The following is a 16,631-nucleotide window of genomic DNA, read 5'->3' on the forward strand; positions in this document are numbered from 1 at the left end:
ATACTTAGCAATAGAAATTAGAAGCTGATACACCATCTCGACAGAATTACTTTTCGTATATAATGATTTATCACATTGAAATATTGAAATAAAATTTTAAACATCTATTATATCTTGCTAACGAGATTCGCTCAAGCCTGAAAACTATACAGCAGAGAGACTCCCCCGGTTATTTATAATCGGCATTTTTATCAAATGTTTTCCTATACATCCTAACCAGGCCCCACATCAAATTTTGGGCTCCTGTACTAAATATTTTTACGGGCCCTATAAAATAGTATTTAATATAAAATAAGAATTTCAAAAAAAGTTTTAAAAATTACAAATTCATTTCAACGGGCCTCTAAATTCCAGGTCCAACAGATTTAGTTATTTTGTTGTAGTTCAAAAATATTATTTTTGAATCTTTTACAAAGGTATATTATATATAATATATTATTATATTGCATATTATTTTATACAACGAACCTATTCATACCGTTCTACTTACCACGGTATAGGTAATGACTCAAAAGTTAATAACAATAATATACCTATGATATAAAATATATACTATTATAATTCATATGATTATTAATAGGTACCTATATTATGATGTTTTCGGTAAAAATTAATTTAACCTAAGTACCTACCATAATACTAATAGTAAAATTAATTGCAACATAAGTATTATATCATAGGTAAAATACTAAAATATACTGATAGTAATATAGGCTGGCAGACCGTTTTCGCATTACATAGGTATATAATATATAATAGACAACCTCAATATTGCAGATGATTATATTATAGGTCATAGCTGTATTATATATTATGTACCTATTTAATTGTACCTACTTTCGTTGTTATTTATAATTTTATATTTTTATCATTGGATAGTAAATTAAAGTAAGCGGTTGTGATAAATCGTTAATAATAAATTATAATAATTGTGTTGTACCTACTTATAGTAACCACTAACCAGTTGATTCGCTGTTGATTAAAATATATGATGATGAGTGATGACGATAATATTATTGCGTTCGAAAACAGTGTTCAGTCATGTTTCGCCGTTTAAATTGCTTGCGCAGGACGCAGCGCTTTTACTCGTTTAATGTATCTAATTCTGTGTTTGGTCGCGAATCATTTGTTCAGCGACATATCGGACCTAATGACTCCGACCAAAAGCAGATGCTAAAGGAACTTGGATATCAGGTACGTTTCGGATGTACATACAAAGTGTAGCATATAGCTAATAGGAAAGTAGTTCCAATACCATATTTTTGGAAATAGGTATTACTACTCTCTGTCTTAAACTAAAAAAAAATATTTTTTGTGTTGTGGTCCATTTCTATTATAACTTAGTAGTTATTTGATTTTCGTTAAGTAGTTGAAATATGTCTATTGACCATTGTTACATTTTTTTACCTATTTTAAAAATACAATAATTAAACTATTTTTATACGTATCGTTTTATTTTTTTTATTCAACTTAAACTTAAATTATATGAATCCGTAATGTATATTTTATAACTATGTATGATTGTATGATAAACTTTAATTTTGAATTGATTGTCAACAATTACTAAAATAACAATAGGACCTATAAGATTATAAATACCAAATTAATATAAGTTACCTTGTCGTTTATCTTTGCAAACGAATTTCTTTAAATATTAAAGTAAGGTAATTGGTAATATAGTACGAGTATATAGGCGCACCTACCTATATATTTGCATCTGAAAACTTTTTCAATAATCGTGCCTATTATTGTTTTTACCGTGTACTATATGTATTATTACCTATACTTACCTACTTTTTTATCACAAATAACTCACATAGAGTTTCCAACTAATAGGAGAGGTTCCCTAATTTATTATTAAACTGAAATACAGTTAGGTATATTGAAAACACACTGATTTCCTTTACTTTTAATATTATATTTTAAACATTATTTACTGGTTATAAGTATATGCCTATTAAAAAGACTTAGGAGAAAATCATAAATACTGCATATTATTATAAATTTGGTCAACCACAGATAATTAAAATACAGTTTATTATTTTATATTACCTATGTTCAATTCGATTTTGATATTTTCGAAACATGTTGATTAAATTGGTTTATTATAAAATTATGAATCAGAATATAATTTTGATATTGGTATATATCTATTTTTTAATCATAAGTGAGATATAAACAATAAGTAGATAATTTAAATTTTTAAGTAGATTATTCACTTTGTTTCATTGTTATTACGTGATGTCACTCATGTGTTGTGACTTGTGAGTTGTGGATAATAATAACCAACCATTATAGCGGTAGGTACTGTCATGCTGAACTTGAGTTATTGTGATATGTTAATATTAAGTACTTTTATTTTTGTTATTAATTCATTGAACCTATAGTGTATAGTAAATCACGACACCCAGTTACTTTTAAGCCACGGCGTGGGTTAGATAAATGTTATGAATTGGACGTATCTAACTATTTAAAATTAAAATAATCATCATCATGTTTTATACTTAGTCATTTTTATTATTTTCGTACAAATAGTGTTTTAATTATTGTGTAGGTACGTATAGAATTTGATAAATGGATCGATTTCTCATAAAACAAAAGCAGTGCAGGAATGACCACAAAAATATTCAATTCGCATAAACATTAATTTACACAAAGATCTAATACTCATAATTTTAACACAGCTAAGCTGTTCCGTGTACATTACACGCCGTACACGACAACTATTGCCTGGACATACAAATAAAGTATAGGACCTACTTATATATAGATTATAGGTACCTACTTATTATATTATAGTCGAAATAATTCAATTGCTTTGACCGAACACCTGTAAAATAGTCATTCTTACCTATTTTATATTTATTCAAGCTCGAGTAGGATAAGTAGGATTTTTACCGTGTACCTTGAAAATAAAATTGTTAAACTCATATGGACCATAAATTGGTATTTTCAGAGTTTAGAAGACTTGAGCGAGGCCGTGATCCCAGATAGCGTTTATCTCCAGAAGACGCCTAATTTAAAATCGTCAGTTATTATAGGTATGTTATGTATTAAATCAAACAATTGATAACCTTTTGTTTATGCAGGAACATACATTTTTGTTTATGAATATATTAATGCATTCGTACAATTTACGCATATTAAACGCAATGTGTAAAATATAGACTAAAACAATTTGTTTTGTTTTAATAAAAAATCACTCCGCATTATAATGCCAATACTATCACGTGATTTATAATCACTAGGTAGTTATAACAATTTGTATTATAATTTATTTTAATTGTTTCGTTCAATAGTGATTAATATGTAGTGAACAATACCACCATGTGTACACTGTACATATTATATAATACATTTCAACATGAATTTATCAACCTATTACAATTATAATAAATAATAATAATAATCTGAGTTCAAAGTAAACTATAATACATAATACATAATATTAATATATTATATTTTAGATTCTGAGCGGAGCAAGGAAGCTAGTGGTTTTACAATGGTGTTTATATTTTTTTTTATATCCTGTATACAAAATTTCTACCAGAAGAAGTGCTTCGATTTCAACATACTATAGTACCTACCTTATCTTTTAGCAAATTGGATCAAGATGGTACTTTAGAGAGGTCATTTTTCGATTTTCTCAATAGTTATTTAATGCTACGGAAAAAACTACTGACAAATTACGAAAAACCACTTAAAATGGGATTTCAATTTCTCACGCTTTGTTTATTACCGTAGCAACGAATAAAAAATTATAATATTATAATATTAATTTAACTTAAAGGCTATAATAAATAATGAAAATTTAAAAAATCCAGACTGATAAACCGTCTACGCTCAGAATCGTTTTCCTTATACAATGATATTATATCATTGAATTCAAGTTTAATACAATCCATTATACATTGACTCAGTTGTAACTTACTGTACAGCTGAGCGATATCCACTTACCCGCTTTATAAATATAAACATTATATTGTACATGTCAGTGGCGTTGAAGTACCATAGATGTGTACATTATTATTAATTATTACAATACATATTACTATTATTTTAGATTCCGAACAGAGCGATGAATATATTGGTTTTACAAATATTACAGTAATACCTAAGTGTTTTTTTTTATTTGTTATTAGTCATCACTCATCACCTTTTGAGGGGCAGTCAAAATGTCTTAGACTTCAATATCTTTTCTAAAAGCTATGTGATTATAGTTAGTATCAAAATTAAAAAATCTTAGTATTTTTCTTAATAATTGGGAAAAACGCAAAGAAAAAATAGAGAAAATGGGAATTTGTACGAAAAATCTGTTTTTGACAAAATCGATTTGGTTATTTTGTTGTTATTTCCATAATGATTAATCTAGATATCTACTTAAAATGCTTGCCTAATGTTTAGGTATATTAGAATTATCTATTCATGGTATGATTAAAAAATAGTTACTAAAATTTTTTTTCCATAAATGTCAATCATAAAATCTACGTTCGGTCAAAATGCTTGAAAATGTAATACTAGATTCCTCTAAAGTTTGTTTTACTGGAGTTAATATCGTATTATTTATATGTAATTTGTTTTTGGCCAAAACTGGTTCAACCTAACATATTACACTATTATACTAATAGAAATAATTACTAATAGCAGTATAAATGTTTTATAAAATATCTTTAGGAAAATAGGCAAACAGACAGTGGCATCATTTCAGTTTATATGATGGGCAAAGTTTCGACCAGACTATTTAACTGAAAAAAAACCGTTCAATTCGCTCGCAAGCTTTTATTTCCACTTACAGAAAACTACTAAAGATTTTTTTAAAAATCACTGATAACATATTTTAAGAGTGGTTGTTTTGCTTTTAGAATTTGTATTGTGTGGGCAGTTGATATATATTAGCATTGGAATGAAAAATAATAATTTTAGAAATACAACTATATGGGCCCTGGCTATGTGTTTTGGCGGGCCCGGTTGAAACAGACGTCTCTTTGTGATTAGATGAGAAAGGAATCGACTAGGCCAGAGATCGGAAACCTTTTGAAACGAAAGAGCCAAAAGTTACAATTTACAAAATGTCCCAGTTTTTAAAGAACCACTAACATTTTTGGTTTCAATATTGTAGTATTAAATACTGTCAAAATTATTTTGCTTAAATAGTTATATGTATGTATTTGATTTTCGATTTAAAATAAACGACTTTAAACACGAAATAATATTTATTTATGTAAAAACATATAAATATTTTTAGCACAAAACATAATCAATATTTTTTATATAACAAAATATTGTTTTTGATAATAAAACAATTAAACTAATCTCCTAACTGGAGAGCCGCAACTTCAGACCGAAAGAGCCACATGTGGCTCACGAGCCGCAGGTTGCCGACCCTTGGACTAGGCCCACCAAAACATATTATATTATAGTGTAGCAACTATAATAAAATACACGGTCTTCACTCTTGATTTTACAAGGCCGTGATTAAAACTAATTTTAATTGTATAATGTTTAGTATTATAACATTTTAACCGACCCACCAAAAGGCTATTAGTGTGACAACGCTTAAAAAAACATTATTGTTATTCATACTTCGTAATTACAAATCTTCACAGTTAAATGTGTTATGTGTACCTACAACCTAGGTACCTATATAATATTTAGATATTTCCATTTTAAAGAAGAAGGAGAATAAAATAGCTTGCACTTAAAAACATACATATTATACAATAGGTAGGTACGTTACTTCACACAACAAACACACACACATCAATTATCATAAATCTTAATTATTATTGTAACAATAATTTCCCAGTAGGTATTAACATAATATTATATTTCCTTAAAATATTTTTCCTGCAACAACCGGCTCATAGGGCTGTTTTTAAAATCAAACAGGGGAAATGCCCACCATTGATATAGGTTTACAACAACTATACTCTGTCCAGCGAGAGAACGCGCCGATTCTGCGCATCCCCCCCCCCCCGCGTCTCCTTACAATCGATACCGGTTTCCTTATGGCAGAGAGTTGCGTGGGGAACCAGTTTTGGTAGGTGCGCGTGGTGCGTTCTCTCGCTGGACAGACCATAGATAATATATTAATATATAGCCGTCTTTACTCTTTATACTACAGTTAAGTTGTGATCAATGTTGAAGTCAGCCGCCATTTATAAAGCCGGCCATGTTGGCATATATTTTGCATTTATTCATAATATGTATAACTACTTTACTACTGTGATAATATTGTTTTGTAGACATTGTCTGCTTTGTAAATGGCTGTTGACTTCAATGATAAGAAGGAGACGCGACGGCTATCTAGTTGTTGAATATATCACGAAATTCTGTGTAGTAATTTCGTGGCATAAATCTATGATGCCCACCTTGCCAATCTGTCCCCCCACAAATGACCCACTGCCGACAGACCGTCTTCGCCCAAAAGCGTTTTTTCGAATTCAATGATTTAATTTTTAATAAAAATCATCCATTACTGTGTATCTACCCACAAAGAAGAGGTAGATACATTCGACACCTACTATACAGCAGAGTGACTCCCCCAGTTGTTTCACTCATATTTTATATTTTAACTATCAACTAATCGTTAACATAATTATTTATAAGAAATTCGACGATGAGTGTACATATGCTAAATAAACACATTATTCTTAATGGACTAAATGTATAAGTAGATACATTTATACATATATATACCTATATGCCCCCATGTATATCTTCTTTTTAATGACTAAATATTATTATTTATTAGGTAGGTAGTGCTTGAATTGTCGTAGCATGTAAGACGTGAGGGAACCTCTGAGAGTCCCTCTTCTTTTTTTAAAAAATATTTTAGCGTGCTCTTTTTAATTATATTCTAATCAATAACTCAAATAAGTAATTTTAAATCTTCAGATACGTACATTTTTTTTTTTAAATGTTGCATCGACATTCCAATCTTTTTCTAATTAAAGCACTGTTTATTACCTACCCACTTCAAACAAAAATAATAAAATAAATCGACACGCTGAATGCTAATAAATAAATACATTTCACAGATGAACAATCTCTAGCCACCTTGATAAAATCGATTGCAAGTAAAAATCAAATATGGAGAAGTTTCATTGGGATGGGTTACCACAACTGTCACACACCTCATGTCATTGTGAGAAACATGCTGGAGAATCCTGGATGGTATGCTTATTTTTTTCATTTATTTTTTCATGCTATATTTTGTACATGCATTTGTGCTTACTATAGTTACTTTATCTTTCCCTATACACCCCCTCCATAGAAAGGTCCTTTAACCGTTTTACAAGCATGTTACTACAGAGCTAATTCAATATTTTATAAAATGTGCCTGTTGTGCAATATAGGTTGACGCCTTATACCCCTTACCAAGAAGAAATCGGTCAGGGTCGACTAGAGAGTCTACTCAACTTCCAGACATTGGTTGTCGATCTTACGTGTATGGACGTAGCCAACGCGTCTCTATTGGACGAAGCCACGTCGGCGTCCGAAGCGCTGGCGATGACGTACCGGCATAACAAACGCAAACGCTGGTTCGTTGCAGACAACGTACACCCTCAGACATTGTCGGTTGTACGCACGAGAGCCTCTGCCCTCGGCATCGAAGTCCGATCCGGCGATCCGAACCAAGTGGATGACTTTAAATCGTATAGCGGAGTGTTATTACAGTACCCAGACACGTATGGCCATTTATCGGATTACGGGGAGATTGTAAATAAGGCTCACAATGACGAGGTTCGTATACTATGCTATAATAAGGCAGTGTTTCCCAACCTTTTTGTTATAGTGACTAATAAATTTAAATGTTGGGTAGGCGACCCCCGTTTTACTTTTATTTTTAATAAGTAGCATGAAATAAATTATATAAATTATTGTCTCCAAAAGCCTAAGCGCTTGTGGAGGAGACGGTAGCGCGTCATTTTCGGGAAAATTTTCGTCAAGATCTAATAAACTCAGGAAAATATTTGTCAGGAATAATTTTATGATGGGAACTATATTAATACCTAACCTAACCTAACCTAACTATATTATAATATTAACTGGATAGGAAAATAATATTTGGGAAAACAATACTCAAGAATTCAAAATCAGGAAACTAATTACATGGGAAAATATTACACAGGAAAATAAAATCAGGAAAATATTACCCAAGGAAATAATGAACGGAAATTTAAATATTAGGAAATATTTACACGGGAATTTAATATTCAGAAATAATTTCCTATGTAGAATATTTTCCTGGTTTTGAAATTTCCAGTTTTGGCTCAATTTTGGGTCAAGATCCATACGCTAAAAATAGGGTACCATTATAATTTCAATTTCAATTTATTTTTTTTTGTGATATTTAACGGGCTCAATAGTACCAGTAATACTTTTGATGTCGTAGCTAAACCCACCCTCCCATATTGTTGTATGTCTAATATATATTACAGTTTCTGCATTGTAACACCTCCATTGATTCTTTGATGTGTACAGTCTAGACTCCAGAGTTTATTTAGGGGGGGGGGGGGGTGTCATTGCAGGACGGTATCTTGATTTCACCAAACATGCGCTTTTTGGCCAACATAACGAAGAGAGAAACGATGGTACTCACCACTCGCATAAAAGCTATACTGAGTGATAAAGAAAAATAAACCCCAGGGGGAAAGGGGCAAGGGGCACGTTACCCTCAATAAATCTGGCCATTGGTAGGTATAGACTATAGATTGTAAACACCTACCTTCCCCCGGCCCCCCTTATCGATAAATCCTCACTACGCCACTAAATACATTACAGAAAGCCATAAAGGCAATAAATAAACAAATTATTATTTAGGATATATTCAAATTAAAATAGTATTAAGATTTCATAAAATAGACTTATATAACCGACAATAAATTCAAGAATACTCAATATTAATAACCATCCTAATAGAAGGGTTACCCAAACTCAATGTACGGTAATTTGGTTGGTTACAATAAACTATTTAGTGATAACTATAAATTACACTGTATTTACTATAAGCACAATAGTAATATTTTTGAAAATAAGGGGGGGGAATATTTTAAAACCGGCTACGGGCGAACATCCGTGATAGTGGTATTTAGTATTTACCGAAACGGTAAACTGAAAATACAACACAATTTATATGTGCTATTTATTCTATACTCTATATGTATTTCATCACACCGGTTTATCGGTAATGTCCGATTCTTTAATATTTATCGGGGAGGTATAGGCACCTATATACATATGTCATATACTTATGTATATACCTATATACCACTACTGTTTACCGTATAAATCCGGGTTTCCACTACAGTAGAGCTAAACTCTACACGTGGCCTAAGTTAATACTGTTGTGATGGTAATTATAATTTAAAATACCAGCTTACTGGTTAATTGGTACACTGAATATAACTGATATACGCCGTATACAACTACTACCGCGGAATACCGGTGGGTGAATTTCATTATTATTAATTTCACATATAATACCACCAGCTCTATAATCATTTATATCTTAGACCTTAGTCGTGTGTGCCACGGACTTGTTGTCTCTTACTCTGATCAAAGCCCCCGGTGAATACGGCGTAGACATTGTCGTCGGAAGTAGCCAGCGATTCGGCACCCCACTCGGATACGGAGGACCACACGCCGCGTTTATCGCATGCAAAAAACCTCTGATGAGACTGATACCGGGAAGGATGGTTGGCATCACAAGGTAGGTAACACCACCGATTTTGCTGTTTTCTATATTGTAGGTTGTAAATAGGTATAGACGAATAAATTATTAACATTTAAATTTATATTATATACATATTATAATATTGTACTTATTGTACCTATTACAGACCCATAGCCAATCATAATTCACAACTCCAACTTATGATTAGCTTATAAACGTAATTTTAAACAAAGAACGTAATTGTTAACTTTTGTGAACATATTATGTTATGGTTATTATTCAATATCAAAAATAATATGTTATATATATAATAGTAGTAAATAAATGTAGGTACTATAACTAATAGATATAGTGGTGGATTCAGAGCTTTGTATTGGGGAGAGCTATGATTAAATGCCTGATACAAATCATTATTACAGATGTTAATATATCTATATCAGTAGTATAACTAGGATTTTTTCAAGGGGGGGGGGGGATAAACAATTTTTAATTGACATTCAGTATACATATATTATATTCATTTTATTATATACATATGTTGTATTGTGTACAAAATTTGGTCTCCAGGGGGGGTATGGTTCCCATATCCCCCCATAGATACACCACTGAATTAAGGTACCACATACTATATTTTATTATAAAAATTTGTTATTTATTCACAGATTGTTTACATTGTTCTTTTTATAGGGTGGCCTATACGATAAATGGACATTCCCCCCCCCCCCCCCCCGCCCCCCTGATATATTTCTAATGTGGACGTTTTCCCCCCATTTTGTTTTAATGTTAATTATTGGCTAATAATATTGAATTTAATAATATATAATATTATTTATTATTTAATATGAAATTTTTTTTAAATAAAATATAAAATAGTTGTTATTTTTATAAATTTAATAGATTATAAATGTATGTTTGATCAACTGAACTATTTACTTGAAACAATAAAAATTTAAAAAAAAAATAAGTAGGTATAAGAAAAATATAATTAATAATTAATAAAAATGGTTAAAAATTCTGACATAAAATATGTGGTACATTTTGTAAAAAACATTTGAATTCTGATTCTTTAGTTATTTCTTAACATATATTTTTTAACCTTTGTTCATATTAATTTTTTTTTTGTTAAGACTACCAGTTTGAATAATTGCTAGGTATTTATGAAAATATTTGATAACATTAGACAATAGGCATAAATATATTCATATTAAATAATGATATTATGTTATTAAATGGTAAACTTTAAAAAAAAATGGGGGGAATGTCCGGATCAAAAATATATCGAGGGGGAAATGTCCTATTACACCGAAAATAGTCGGGGGGGGGGGGGAAATGTCCGGGGGAAAATTTCCGCGATTCGCCTATACTTACTAACTTACTATACCGCACATTTTTTTAAAATTTATTTTATATAGAAGCAGCATTACTTGGAATTCAGAATAATTTTTCACTTCGGAACTCAGCCACATAACCTGCAAACAAATAAAAGAAAAAGAAATATTCTTAAGAGAAAAGCTTTATTTTACAAGTGGAAAATTGGCCTGTAGTTTAATTTTTTTAAAAATGTGTCATTTAAATGTCTTTTAGAATTTTTAAGAATATACATAAAAAGTAAAAACCATATTTTCAAATTCTTGATATTTTATTTTAGTGGATGTTTTTTTCAAAAATGTTGATGTATCTAAATCAGAACTCTAATGAGTAGTTTTTGAGTTATTAAAATGTTTACTAAGCATTTGTAGGTATTCTAACTTATTAATTAAGCTAACTTAGTATTAACCTTATAGTATCTAAGGTTAATAATCTTTAAAATTGGTTGTACAGAAATATAAACTAGGTATATTATGTAATATTAGATATAGTGTTTATTTTACTTGGATAATTTTTACTAATCATTTATGTTCATAGATTAATTTAGTAATAACTAAAATTTAAAAATAATCTAAGCCCACATATCTCCTTAACCCATTGACCATTACCATAGATATATGATCTTTATTACACAAGGTTATGTAACTCAAAAACTGCTCATTCAAATTTTGATCGTCAAAATTCTCAAAAAAATATTTGCTGAATAATTAAAAGTGAAGAATGGAAGTTTCTATTTGAAAAATAGAAGTTTGTATTGTCACAGGATGATATTTCAGTGGTGCGAAAGTCTCAAGTATTCAAAAATATGGTCCTCAAGTGTATTAAAAAATTTAAAAAATCAGAATTTGAATGTATGCATAATATAAGTATAAAAATAGTGTGATCATGCTTAAAAACTCACCCTGTATATAATGTGAATATTAATTATGGGAAAAAACAATTTAAGCTTTCTAACAAACCTCCAAGTGGTGTCTCCTAGGTAGGTAATGCTATTAGGCTCGACTAATCCAAACTAGTTTTCCTAAATAAATAGGCCTGGACCCAACTCATGTACACGATAAAATATTTTAGAACCCAACACATAAACTCGTTAAAAATATAAAACGCGTTGCAGGGACCCAAATCATGGCATTTTTTTAAAATTTGGTATCGAACTTGAGGTTGTCCCTAATTGTCTAGACTTAAATCATTTTAAACCTGATTATTTTAAATATAACTGGCAATGTGTATAATATTACATAATATGTACCTACTATTTTATATTATTTTTACAGGGACGCAGATGGGGATAAGGCGTACAGATTGACATTGCAAACCCGGGAACAACACATACGTCGTGAACGGGCGACCAGCAACATTTGTACTGCCCAAGCTCTGCTAGCAAATGTAGTAGCTATGTATGCAGTCTACCACGGTCCCGTAGGACTGAGAACTATTGCCCAGAGAGTGCACAACTGTGCCGTGATACTTAAGACAGCGCTTGACGAAATACCAGGATGCAGTACGAGCGATGGCATTTTTTTCGATACCTTGCACTTGAAGAGCACGATTTCTCAACAGGAGATAATCAAAAAGTGTAAAGAAAAACTGATCAACCTGAGGTTTTTCGAAGACCAATCTGTGAGGAGTATACCTTTATCTACGTTTTATTATAGTTCTATGCAAATGCTACGGGTTTTATTTTAACTCGGTATTTTTCGTGTAATAGATAGGTATATCTCTGGATGAGACGGTAACTGTCGCAGACTTAAACGACTTGTTATGGATTTTCGGATGCGAAAAAAGTATAAATGAAGTAAGAAGTACATTTTTATAATATTCATATGTATAATTGTATAAATATATAAGCATATGGTTGTGCATGTATAGGTGATTCAAATATTAAATAATATATTAAAACTAATTGGTTCTAGATTATATCTAATGATGAGCTTTTAGAAAAAAGTGTAAGTAAAACAATATTTAAAAGGACCTCGCAGTATTTACAACATTCAGTATTTAACAATCATCAATCAGAAACAAAAATTGTTCGATACATGAAACAATTGGAAAATAAAGACGTTTCACTTGTTCACTCCATGATTCCATTAGTGAGTAAAGTTATCGATTGGAAAATATATAGAAATTAATTTAATTTAATAATTTTAGGGATCATGCACTATGAAATTGAATGCTACCGTCGAGCTGTTACCGCTTTCAGAACCTGGATTCATTAACATTCATCCATTTGTACCACCTGATCAAGTTCCGGGATACCATCAAATTTTACAAGAATTAGAATATGATCTCTGCCAGCTTACTGGTTATGACAAAATATCTTTTCAGCCCAATAGGTATACCTGCAATCTGCATGCATAAATAATATTTTAAATACTTTTATGAATATCTAAAACACACTCTTAGCGGCTCTCAAGGAGAATTCGCCGGTCTTTGCGCCATAATGAAATATCATCAACACCGCGGGGATAAAGACAGAAAAGTGTGTCTAATTCCCACGTCAGCACATGGTACAAATCCAGCATCAGCACAAATGGCTGGAATGGATATTCAGTTGGTGAATGTGTCCAAAGATGGTTGCATTGATCTACAACACCTCAAAGATAAGGTATTTATATCATACTATTTTATTAGGTCTTTATAGTACCTTTAGGCTATATAGTAGGTAGTATAATATAAGATAAGAGTTTATATTTGTTATATAAAATATTACAAACTTGTTCTGTTTTTTAATTACTTGTATAGGTTAATAAATATAAAAATCAATTATCATGTATAATGATAACATATCCGTCTACTAATGGAGTATTTGAAGAATCTGTTATGGACATATGTGAATTAATACATTCAAATGGTGGACAAGTAATTAAAATATAATGATTTTGAGACAATAAATATATATATAAAACTTAACTGATAATTCAAAATTAAGGTTTATTTGGATGGAGCTAACATGAATGCACAAGTTGGATTGTGTCGGCCTGGTGATATTGGAGCAGATGTATCTCATTTGAATTTACATAAGACATTCTGTATACCTCATGGAGGGGGAGGTCCTGGAATGGGGCCAATAGTTGTGTAAGGAATTAATAGTAATTTATATATATTTATAGTTGATATAAATTTATAATTTAATGTAATATTACTTGTTGCTTAGTAAATCACACTTGGCTCCATATCTGCCAACTCACCCAATTATTCACAATGATAATGATTTAAGTTTGGGTACTGTTAGTGCTTCTCCTTACGGATCAGCTTCTATCATACCCATTTCCTGGGCATATATAAAAGTAATTAGTATTTTACTTCTATAAAACATATACTATTAATAATAAATTTATATAGTTAATGGGCTCTCAAGGACTCAGGAAAGCCACTCAAGTAGCTATATTAAATGCGAATTATATGAGTAAAAAATTAAGTACTCACTACAAAACATTATTTGTTGGTACTAAATGTGGATTAGTAGCTCATGAATTCATAATAGACTCCAGAGAATTTAAAAAAACTGCAAATATTGAAGCTACCGATATTGCTAAGCGATTAATAGATTACGGTCTGTACATATAGACATAATTTATAGAAGTATAAATATAATAGATTGTGATTATTTCTTAGGATTTCATGCTCCTACTATGTCTTGGCCGGTTGCTGGTACATTGATGATAGAACCTACAGAATCTGAGAGTAAAATTGAATTAGATAGATTCTGTAATGCTTTAATCAGTGAGTAAATTAATTAATTAATTTAATTATTTTGTTGAAAATTAAACATTTTTTTTTATAATTCCTACTTATATAATTCATATTTTTAAGGTATAAGGGAAGAAATCAGACAAATAGAGAATGGTGTAGCTGATCGGGAACAGAATGTCTTAAAGTTAGCACCACATACATTGAAACAAATTTGTAGTGATGAATGGAATAGACCATATTCTAGAAAATTAGCAGCTTATCCAATGGTAGTACAAATTTAAAATCTATATTCTAATAACATAATATCCACCTAATATTTAATATTTTTTTTATTAGGGATACGAGCAAAAAGTATGGCCAAGTGTAAGTCGCATCGACAGTAAATATGGAGATCAAAATGTAGTTTGCAGTTGCCCATTAGTATTTTAAACTTTATAAATACATCAATAATATTCAGAGAAACCAAAAACATGACTACATGAGAACAAAAAATATATTTTATACATTATTTTAAATACAAACATAATAGGCAATAGTTGTGATTTTTAAAACGCAATACCTACCTATGTTTAAACTATTGTCTATTGCTAAGTATTATTTATATTGTATGTAAAGTAGGTAATAATAATCTTTCCTTCTATTGCTGAACACCTGCAAAAACAAATCAAATGTACATCAATAAATTAATAATTAAAGTGTAACATTATTGCATTAAAATATAGTAATGTGCAATGATATATCTATCACAGATGTTTATATGGTACATACCTAGACACCTAGTATCTATTCATATTTTATTCTATCGATATGACATAATAATTAATAACATGTTCTATATAGTGGCGGATTTAAGGGTTCAAATGTATCAGTAACATACTTATGAAATTGTAGTTTTTTTTAACCTTATCTAATCTAACAATGATAAATGATATTGTAGTTTGCAAAATAAAATTTATTTTTTTTTATGCTAAAAAGTTAACTATATATAATTTAGGTGGGCTCCAGTATCAATATTATGAGAACAGTCACGTCATTAAAATGGATTAAAAAAGCCAGTAAGTAAAAATAGTAGGTATATGACTATACAACTTTTGCATGTTTAAATTCAACACTGTTCTAATAATAACTATTACTATATTTATTATTGTTCCTCATAAGATTAATATCCAACATCCAGTCAAAATGTCTCCGCGTGATCACCAAAGTCTCTTTTCTATATCTCCTGCACTCTTTTACCACTCACTCCAGCAAGAGTGCAAGACATCTCTATGCTACCAGTCAAATATGTCGCGAAAGTCCAATAGGTGCAACTAAGGTTAAAATACTGGGGGGTCTACAGCGTTTTTATTCCCGTCTACTAAATCTCCATAATCCACTAGTCACCGAATTATCATCTGCCACTACCATATGTGACCCTCTAAGGCAGTGACGCCCAAAAAATTTGGTATTCGTTCTTAGAACAAGCGGGGTCCACACAATTCACGGGCCTAAAATTGTATTCATTTAGACAAAAAAAAAATAATAATTAAATGTAGTAGACTAAAAATTAAAATACTGGTAATTATTTGTACAAGAGACAAGTATAATTTATAAATATATAATAAAAAAATTAAAGAAATAATTAGGCAGTGCCCTCCCCCTCCACCACTTAAGATGAAGTATGTTATACAAACACTCAATTATTTAAATCACGGGACACGTTGAAAATATCAAAATAATAATCCTGATTTTAAGTTTAAAATTCTTATTCCATGAGTATACTAAACAGAATCTATGGTAAAGATACATTTTATCATCTATGTTCTATAAGACATGCTATTATAAACATTTGATCAAATTTCTAAGGTTATTTGTATTTTGAAGTACAATCAAAATATGAAAATCAATTTAG

At 30.3% G+C, this 16,631-nt stretch overlaps 1 protein-coding gene across 2 annotated transcripts; it reads left to right on the top strand.

Moving 5' to 3' along the window:
* Nucleotides 1-973: 973 nt before the first annotated feature.
* Nucleotides 974-15,483, top strand: LOC132948564 (glycine dehydrogenase (decarboxylating), mitochondrial). 2 transcript variants are annotated; one of them, XM_061019085.1, is made up of 17 exons: nucleotides 974-1,194; nucleotides 2,957-3,041; nucleotides 7,041-7,176; nucleotides 7,359-7,746; nucleotides 9,519-9,715; nucleotides 12,322-12,667; nucleotides 12,756-12,842; nucleotides 12,961-13,137; nucleotides 13,196-13,380; nucleotides 13,451-13,652; nucleotides 13,790-13,906; nucleotides 13,977-14,122; nucleotides 14,202-14,334; nucleotides 14,390-14,600; nucleotides 14,663-14,770; nucleotides 14,861-15,006; nucleotides 15,077-15,483. In XM_061019085.1, exons 1-17 carry the CDS (start codon nucleotides 1,042-1,044, stop codon nucleotides 15,167-15,169), a joined length of 2,910 nt encoding a protein of 969 aa, XP_060875068.1. In that variant the 5' UTR covers nucleotides 974-1,041; the 3' UTR covers nucleotides 15,170-15,483. The 2 variants fall into 2 exon arrangements, with proteins under 2 accessions (XP_060875068.1, XP_060875069.1); XM_061019086.1 differs by lacking the exon at nucleotides 2,957-3,041 and having other exon boundaries at nucleotides 1,055-1,194.
* Nucleotides 15,484-16,631: the final 1,148 nt, after the last annotated feature.

This window comes from Metopolophium dirhodum, chromosome 7, assembly GCF_019925205.1.
Source record: "Metopolophium dirhodum isolate CAU chromosome 7, ASM1992520v1, whole genome shotgun sequence".
In the NCBI taxonomy this organism is placed as follows: domain Eukaryota; kingdom Metazoa; phylum Arthropoda; class Insecta; order Hemiptera; family Aphididae; genus Metopolophium; species Metopolophium dirhodum.

What these genes read in the sequence shown, in the direction of transcription:
- LOC132948564 (XM_061019085.1), top strand. Translation starts at nt 1,042, where the DNA reads ATGTTTCGCCGTTTAAATTGCTTGCGCAGGACGCAGCGCTTTTACTCG. An exon ending in GGTTTTTCGAAGACCAATCT is followed by an intron (nt 12,668 to 12,755) that starts GTGAGGAGTATA and finishes TTCGTGTAATAG; the next exon opens with ATAGGTATATCTCTGGATGA. An exon ending in TTCACTCCATGATTCCATTA is followed by an intron (nt 13,138 to 13,195) that starts GTGAGTAAAGTT and finishes TAATAATTTTAG; the next exon opens with GGATCATGCACTATGAAATT.